The following is an 8,541-nucleotide window of genomic DNA, read 5'->3' as shown; positions in this document are numbered from 1 at the left end:
ATGAGCTAGTTCTTCGATATAAAAAAACTGCAAACCAATTCAAAAAATATAAAAAATGCATAAAATTAGTAGCTCAGAAAAGATTCATCAATATCTTCCAATGCTTTCCGTTGAACTCCTGATCTTTCAAAACTCACTCAAATATATTAGTAGCTCACCATTTATACAACTTAGAATTTAAAGAATGCTTTTCATAAGTTAAATCAGAAGGTTTGCTTAATTTTATAAACCCATTAACTTTTATGTAAACAAAGAAAACGAACAAACACCCTCCAACCTCCAAGCCTCTTCCCAGCGTCAAAGAAAGAAAATTATGAGAATTAATAATGATCATGCACTGTCAAACAAGTATCACTTGGCCTTTTTTGGTTTTAAAGGTTTCAACTTCAATTTGTGAATGTTCACTTGATTCTACTTGATTTTAGACCTCATCATAACAATTTCTGCATCTTTTACAATAGGATTCAATTTGAGTTATCTTCTCAATTGAACTCCCAAGCTAAGGTTTTCATATAAAGTGAAATTTGAACGAATAACCATACAAACTTTCAATCAACTATATATGCTAATATACTTGTCTTATTACATGCATAGTCCCTCCAAAATGTATAACAAAAACAATTCTTTAAGCTTTAAGAGATTTACAAACTGAAAATTAGACCAGATACATGCAACTAGTCAAAAGCAAACATCTAACATGTGAAAAATCTAATTATATAAACATGTAATATCGTGGTATGCACGTAATATCATGTTTTCACTTTAACATGTAACATGTAAAGCTGTATTCTATAAAATGCAATCAAACAAAACCCATCAAACAATGGGAAGGTGATACGACTCAGAAACAGAACTCCATAGAGAAAGAGAAATTGACGGGAAAACGTGACTTAATTCTTGCTTGCCTTTTTCATTCAATCAAAGTTGGCTAAATAGCCTTCAATCAATTACAATGATCACAGCCAGATATCAACTGATCCGCATGATATGAATAACAGAAAAATGGAATCAAATTGCAGCAAGGTAAAATGACAAATCTGTTCTAACAGAATGTAAAGCGAAGGAAATTAGTGAAAATGCTATGGCAAGCTAAAGGAAACGTGATCCATTGTTGATAAAATATATTGTAGTTCATCAACATGTTCTCATGATCCTCCTTCATCCGTATTGTTGGTTTTGTTTTTTAGATGTCTAATGAGGAGCAACATTGGTCTGTAAGTTTCTGCATGTATTGCTGCACCATTGTTTCAAACATCAAAACAACAGCTACCAAGCCTTATCCCACTAAGTTGCGTTGGCTACATGAATCAAACGATCAAAAACTATGTCTTTCATACACTACCCAATAAAAATCTAAATAATTCATACAAGAAAAATTTATAGAAATTTTAATAAAAAATTGGTGATGGGCTGAAAACAACATTGAAAAAAAAAATACCAGTGATAACATAAATTAGTCGTATTTTCATTATATAACTTATCTTGTTTTGCCCAAGAAATTTTTCCCCTTGCTGCCGGATTCCATATACTCTCCCTCTTCGATGACTATGGTCCATGGATTGAAGTATAGACTACCTGGAAGACAAACATCAGGGATTAGAGAAGGATTTGATTATTGTCGTCTATATTTAGATCCAATTGATATATGAAATCCCCAATCAATGTCGATTTCCATCAGTTTCTTCTACCGTGGGAAAGCACTGGTTCAATGGCAACCAGCAGCACATCTTCACCCAGGACTCCGACCGGTGAGTATTTACACATTTTCCATTAACCTCTTTACAAATCATGCTTTAAGTAATCATAAACTAGACTCTTCGGAAGACAGTGGCCTCCGCTTTCTAAACGGATTGCTTCCTTCCTCTCTGAGCGACCCAACAAGCAGATCGGATGAGAGTTAGCTTGTGATTGCTTTAAAAAAGACCACAAATCTGTTTAATCTCATTGCATATGACTATATTAATTATTAGCAATAGACAATGGTAACTTCCTTAAATCTTAAAAGATAGAAGTTCCCTTAAAATGACAATGTGTAGAGAAAAAGCAGTTAAAAGATGCATTTACAAGTCTAAAGCTGAAAGCTTCAATCATGAAGAATCTACATATGTAATTTGTATATACTATGGATTCTTGGGCCTTATAAACCAGGAAGAACTAACACCATGAGACAAGCAATCTCAGACCAAATGCAAGACCATTTGAACTTTCACATGTACAACAGTACAAGGTCTAAAGAAATTATAACTACAATATACTAAATGCAAGACCTATGCATCGAAATTGCAACTAAAATTGACGATAATGAAAAATAACAGTAGTTCAAATTAGTAAATGAAACAAGCCAACAATACCAACCCCTTATCCTGGCCTAGAAAGAATAAGTACTTCAAATCAAAGAAGGAACAAGATAAGGTTATATTACAAAAGAAGATCAAAATCTTATACATTTGGTGGATGGCATCCCATTGTTCTCCGTTGTATTTGCAAGTTTCATTTTTTCGTCATATAGCTTCAACAGAGAATCCGACTCCTCCTTAAAGCTGAAAACACACTTGTTCAAGAACATATCCTCAGAATAAGCAAATGGTCTAACTAAGCTCGCCTTCTTCTTTCGCAAACCTTTCATCAAAAGAAATTGCAAAACTGAGGCTCTTGGAATGATCCTTTTAGGTAAACTAAAAGAAAACATAAGTGGAGAATTAGTAAGTGCCAAGGGATCCCAACCCATTTGATTTACCCAAAAACTCATCAACAGATTAATCTTATCAATTGACGTCAACATCAAACTAGGCTGACTCCTAAATACTCGAATAACATCTTCATCAGACCAACCCCATTTGATAAAGACGTCAACTTTCTTATCCCAAAGTATGTTACTCATCCATTGCTTGGTCACCAAAGCAGTCCCAAAAGCGGTCGTTGAAGGGTCAAACCCTAAGCCCTTAACTTCCTCCAATGACTTAATCAAATCAGTTGAACCAAATATAGATGGCCTTGTTCGAAGCAATCTAGCAATGGTAGAATCAGAAACTCCAAAATCAACCATCAAATTGATATTAGACACAATAAGGTGATAGGGATTAGTAGAAAATGCAGTCCAATATCGAATTAAGCAAACAATGATATCCTTGTTGGTTATCAAGAACCTACTTAATAATTCAAAAAGAGGGATTATTCGTTTCTCCAAGCTACTTTGTAAAATTCTAGGGTGTGCAGTTAACAGTGGAATAATATCAGAGGAATAAGCGCCATCAGATAGAAAAAATTGAAACTTTGGCAATAACATTTTGTGGGGTTGTGATGAAAGTAACCAAGGTGCTTTTTTGATGATGATGCGTATGTTGGAGTTTGAAAAGCCATGGTTTTTTAAGAAGTTGATGACTGAGTCAGGCTTATCTGAGGTATTGAAACGAACCTGCTTGAGGTTGAAAGCTTTCAGAGCTGATTCAGACGAGAAACCAAAATTGTTGATAAGGTAGGATACAGCAAATGGTTGTGTGGTTGATTCTGATTGAGATGTTGTGATGCTGCATTTGAGTGAAAATGGGAATGAGAAGTGGTTTTTGAATTTTAAGGTTGTTGATTTTGTTGTGATGAGACATAAAACAGGATTCTGGGAGAAAAACAATTTGTTGGACATGCTTGATTTTGAGAGTTCAATGTGAGTGTTGTGTTGGAGATGACCAGATAGTGACATAGTGTTTGCTGTGTGGAATCAGGAGATAAGCTTGTATGGTGAAAAATCTATAGCGCCCAACAATTTTGATTACAGACAAAGTTGCAGCAACTCTCTTTGGGTAATATATATTAAATATTGTATATTAAAATTTGGAATTCGAACTCCGGTCCCTGCACATAATGTCCCTGATAGTTAAGCTACCAACTGAGGTACAATCATAGGACAACGGAAACGCAAATGGATTTTGTTTGTTACAATGGCAAATGGATTTTTTTAAGTAGTCTAACAATTTAGAAATTCACCCTTTTTATGATGAATGAGTGAAGTTCGAACTCTAACCTTTACATACATCATATAATGTGTTTAACAACGATATCTATTAAGGAGCCATATATATCATTTTATATCATAATAAATTCTAATGGGTAAAATTGAATTTTAAATAAAATAATAAAAATAAAAATTAAAGAAAAAATGTTAAGTTATGAGCTTAAACGTTATTTAAAATATCGATTGAAAAATAAAATATAAATTTGTGAAATAAGCTTTTTTTTTCCTTCAAAATTTCATGAAATAAGTTATATATGATGAAATGACATTTATCAAACAAACCATTATTTTATTTAATTAGGGAAAATTACACTAACCTCCATTGAGTTTTCTAACCGAACACTCTAATTTTGCAATAGATGAAACTAATTCGAAAGTGCTACGATAAATCAATGCTAATACGATAAATCAATGCTAATTTTTAACTACACACTGCAATGCTCAACCATCATATGGACATGTGACATCCACTACCAAAATGAAGATTTAAACCAAAATGAAGATTTATTCCCTAATTTCGTTCCCTGTTACAGTTCTAAAAGTAGATTAATTTGCGGATCAGTTATGAGTTCTCTAACTTCTCCGACATTTTGTTATGTATGAATATTTTTTAGTTTTTGAGCTACATCAACATATATATAAAATATAGCTAAAGACGGAAAAATAAAAGGATAAAAAATGTGAAATAAATTTGTTTGATTGATTGGATATGTTAATTACAATGTATGAACCGGGTTTTTATATTAAAACTATTGCATATGCCAAACAACATTGCCTGCAATGCTAAACCTATTCTCAGCTAATTTTGATGGAGGTGTATGATTCCTCGTTTAAGGGATCATGTCACCCCACGTATGGTTGTCAGTCTCCTCCTTTAAGACATGATCCGCTGACACCGTTCTTGTTGTGTAGCTCCACTATGATCGCGTGTCTTGCCTGTTATCACGCAATATGATTAGTATTGCTACAAACATGGACCATGGTTTCTTACGTCATTGTCTAGTCCCACTTTGTTTTGACTGAGTTGGAGGCTCTATGCTAATATACTTGTCTTATTACATGCACCGTCTCTCCATAATGTATAACAGAAACAATTCTTTAAGCTTTAAGAGATTTAAAAACTGAAATTTAGTCAAGATGCATGCAACAAGTCAAAAGCAAACATATAACATGTGAAAAATCTAATTGTATAATATATCAGAAATTTACAAACTGCACAATCAACTACATGGTATGCACATAATATCGAGTTTTCACTTTAACATGTAACATGTTAAGCTGTACTCTTTAAAATGCAATCAAAAAAACCCATCATACAATGGGAAGGTGATATGACACAGAAATAGAACTCCAAACAGAAAGAGAATTTGACAGAGGGAAAATGTGACTTAATTCTTGCTTGCCTTTTTCGTTCAATCAAAGTTGACTAAATCGTCTTCAATCAATTACAATGATCACAGCCAGATGTCAACTGATCCGCATGACATGAATAACACAAAAATGGAATCAAATTGCAGCAAGGGAAAATGACAAATCCGTTCTAACAGAATGTAAAGCGAAGGAAATTAGTGAAAATGATATGGAAACGTGATCCATTGTTGATAAAATATATTGTTGTTCATCAACACTGTTCCCATGATCCCCCTTCATCACATTGTTGGTTTTGTTTTTTACATGAAAAATGAGGCGCAACATTTGCTCTATAAGTTTTAGCATGTGTTGCTGCACCCTTGTATCAAACATCAACACAACAACAACAACCAAGCCTTATCCCACTAAGTTGCGTCGGCTACATGAATCAAACGATGCCATAGTGTTCTATCAAAAACTATGTCTTTCAAACATTACCCAATAAAAATCTAAATAATTCACACAAGAAACATTTATAGAAATTTGAATAAATCAAAAACTATGTCTTTCAAACATTACCCAATAAAAATCTAAATAATTCACACAAGAAACATTTATAGAAATTTGAATAAAAAATTGGTGATGGGCTGAAAACAACATTGAAAAAAAAATACCAGTGATAACACAAATTAGTCGTTTATATAACTTCCCCTGTTTTGCCCAAGAAATTTTTCCCCTTTCCACCGGATTCCATATCCTCTCCCTCTTCGATGACTATGGTCCATGGATTGAAGTATAGACTACCTGGAAGAAAAACATCAGGGATTAGAAAATGATTTGACTTTTGCCGTCTATATTTAGATCCAATTGATGTATGAAATCCCCAATCATGCTTCGTTGGCACTGGTTCGTTGGCAACTAGCAGCGCATCTTCACCTAGGACTCCGACCCGTGACTATTTACACATTTTCCATTAACCTCTTTACAAATCATGCTTTAAGTGATCATAAACTAGACTCTTAGTAAGATGGTGGCCTCCGCTTTCTAAACGGATTGCTTCCTTCCTCTCTGAGCGACCCAACAAGCAGATTGGATGAGAGTTAGCTTGTGATTGCTTTAAAAAAGACCACAAATCTGTTTAATCTCATTGCATATGGATATATTAGCAATAGACAATGGTAACTTCCTTAAATCTTAAAAGATAGAAGTTCCCTTAAAATGACTGTGTGTGAGAAAAAGTAGTTAAAAGATGCATTTACAAGTCTAAAGCTGAAAGCTGAAAGCTTCAATCATGAAGAATCTGCATATGTAATTTGTATATACTATGGATTCTTGGGCCAAATAAACAAGGAAGAACTAACATGATGAGACAAGCATTCTCAGACCAAATGCAAGACCATTTGAATTGAACTATCACATGTACAACAGTACAAGGTCTAAAGAAATTGTAACTACAATATACAAAATGCAAGACCTATGCATCGAAATTGCAACTAAAATTGATGATAACGAAAAATAACAGTAGTTCAAATTAGTAAATTAAACTAGCCAACAATACCAACCCCTTATCCTGGCCTAGAAAGAATAAGTACTTCAAATCAAAGAAGGAACAAGATAAGGTTATATTACAAAAGAAGATCAAAATCTTATACATTTGGTGGATGACATCCCATTGTTCTCCGTTGTATTTGCAAGTTTCATTTTTTCGTCATATAGCTTCAACAGATAATCCGATTCCTCCTTAAAGCTGAAAACACACTTGTTCAAGAACCGATTCTCAGAATAAGTAAATGGTGTGACTAAGCTTGCATTCTTTTTTCGCAAACCTTTCATCAAAAGAAATTGCAAAACTGAGGCCCTTGGAATGACCCTTTTATGTAAACTATAACTAAACATATTTGGAAATTTAGCAAGTGCCAAGGAATCCCAACCTAAATGATTGACCCAAAATCTCATCACCAAATTAATCTTATCAATTGAAGTCAACATCAAATTAGGCTGAGACCTAAATACTCGAATAACGGTTTCATCGGACCAACCCCATTTCTTAAAGACATCAAATTTCTCATCCCAAAGTTTTTTACTAATACCTTTCTTGGCTTTCAAAGCAGCCCCAAAAGTAGTCAATGAAGGATCAAACCCTAAACTCTTTACTTCCTCCAATGATTTAATCAAATCAGTTGAACCAAATATAGATGGCCTTGAGTGAAGCAATCTAGCAATGGTAGAATCAGAAACTCCAAAATCAGTCATCAAACTGATATTAGCCACCGTAAGGCGATGGCAATTAAAAGTAAATGTAGTTGAATGTCGAATTAAGCAAACAACGGTATCCTTGTCAGTTTTAAAGAACCTTCTTAACAATTCAAAAAGAGGGATTATTCGTTTCTCCAAGCTAATGTGTAAAATTGTAGGGTTTGAAGTTAACAATGGAACAATATCAGATGAAGAAGCACCTTTGGATAAAAAATAATCAAACTTAATTTGATGATTCTTCAAGCTTAATTCCAAGAACTGAGGGTTACCTCTAACCATGCGGACAATGTCAGATTCAGAAGCACCTTTGGAGAGTAAAAATTGAAACTTTGGGAGAATCGTTTTGTGGGTATTGCAGGAAAGAATCCATGGTACCCTTTTGATGATATTGCGTATATCTGAGTCGGTGAAACTGTGATTTTTGAAGAAGTTGAGAACTGAATCGGGTTTTTGTGAGGTTTTGAAATAAAGCTCTTTGGAAGCTTTGAGTGCGGATTCAGGTGAGAATTCAAATTTGTCGATGAGGTAGGATACGGTAAATGGGTGTGAAGAGGTGGTAGTGGTAAGGAATCTGAGTGTTTGTGAGTAATTTGATATGCCAAAAGCATTACGACCGAGAAATGCTTTCAACATTGAATTTGAATCCTCGACGGCCACAAAGGGGGAAGAAGAAAGGAGACACGTTTGTTTTGTTGTTTTTACCAGGGTAAATGGTCACTTTGATATCTAATATCTAATTTTGTCTTTGGTAGTAATGAGGGTTCGAACCCATGCATGACTTTGTATATCATGCATTGTTCATACCAACTGAGCTAAGTTCACGATAACTTATCTATTAAAATGGTTTATGACTCAGTATTAAATATAAAATCGTACGTCCGTTGTCAGTGTAATGTTGATGTTAAAAACTTTTGTTAATTGATGAG

General features: G+C 34.0%; 2 protein-coding genes across 5 annotated transcripts; both read right to left on the bottom strand.

Annotated features, from left to right (window-relative positions):
- Positions 1-872: 872 nt before the first annotated feature.
- On the bottom strand, positions 873-3,865 carry LOC146945528 (uncharacterized). 3 transcript variants are annotated; one of them, XR_015026416.1, is made up of 2 exons: positions 1,689-3,861; positions 873-1,575 (listed from the first exon to the last, which is right to left on the bottom strand). XR_015026416.1 is itself a non-coding variant. In XM_085743862.1 (2 exons), coding segments are annotated over exons 1-2 (1,254 nt in total). In that variant the 5' UTR covers positions 3,698-3,865; the 3' UTR covers positions 873-1,863. The 3 variants fall into 3 exon arrangements, 2 of the variants coding, with proteins under 2 accessions (XP_085599988.1, XP_085599987.1); XM_085743862.1 differs by having other exon boundaries at positions 873-1,865; positions 2,446-3,865; XM_085743861.1 differs by having other exon boundaries at positions 2,446-3,863.
- An 823-nt stretch (positions 3,866-4,688) lies between these two features.
- On the bottom strand, positions 4,689-8,330 carry LOC146945527 (uncharacterized). 2 transcript variants are annotated; one of them, XM_085743859.1, is made up of 3 exons: positions 7,012-8,330; positions 6,034-6,163; positions 4,689-5,130 (listed from the first exon to the last, which is right to left on the bottom strand). In XM_085743859.1, the coding sequence occupies exons 1-2, from the start codon at positions 8,246-8,248 to the stop codon at positions 6,057-6,059; spliced, it is 1,344 nt and encodes a 447-aa protein (XP_085599985.1). In that variant the 5' UTR covers positions 8,249-8,330; the 3' UTR covers positions 4,689-5,130; positions 6,034-6,056. The 2 variants fall into 2 exon arrangements, with proteins under 2 accessions (XP_085599985.1, XP_085599986.1); XM_085743860.1 differs by having other exon boundaries at positions 4,689-4,945.
- Between the last annotated feature and the right edge of the window lie 211 nt (positions 8,331-8,541).

Source organism: Medicago sativa, chromosome 2 (assembly GCF_051527215.1).
Source record: "Medicago sativa cultivar Bolivia chromosome 2, Bolivia_mono, whole genome shotgun sequence".
Taxonomy (NCBI): domain Eukaryota; kingdom Viridiplantae; phylum Streptophyta; class Magnoliopsida; order Fabales; family Fabaceae; genus Medicago; species Medicago sativa.
This window is presented reverse-complemented; position numbering and strand designations above follow the sequence as displayed.

Coding starts and splice junctions, on each gene's coding strand:
- LOC146945528 (XM_085743861.1), bottom strand. CDS start 3,697: ATGTCACTATCTGGTCATCTCCAACACAACACTCACATTGAACTCTCA. Junction 1,576..2,445: donor TGGGATGCCATCCACCAAAT/GTATAAGATTTT, acceptor TTTGTCTTCCAG/GTAGTCTATACTTCAATCCA.
- LOC146945527 (XM_085743859.1), bottom strand. CDS start 8,248: ATGTTGAAAGCATTTCTCGGTCGTAATGCTTTTGGCATATCAAATTAC. Junction 6,164..7,011: donor TGGGATGTCATCCACCAAAT/GTATAAGATTTT, acceptor TTTTTCTTCCAG/GTAGTCTATACTTCAATCCA.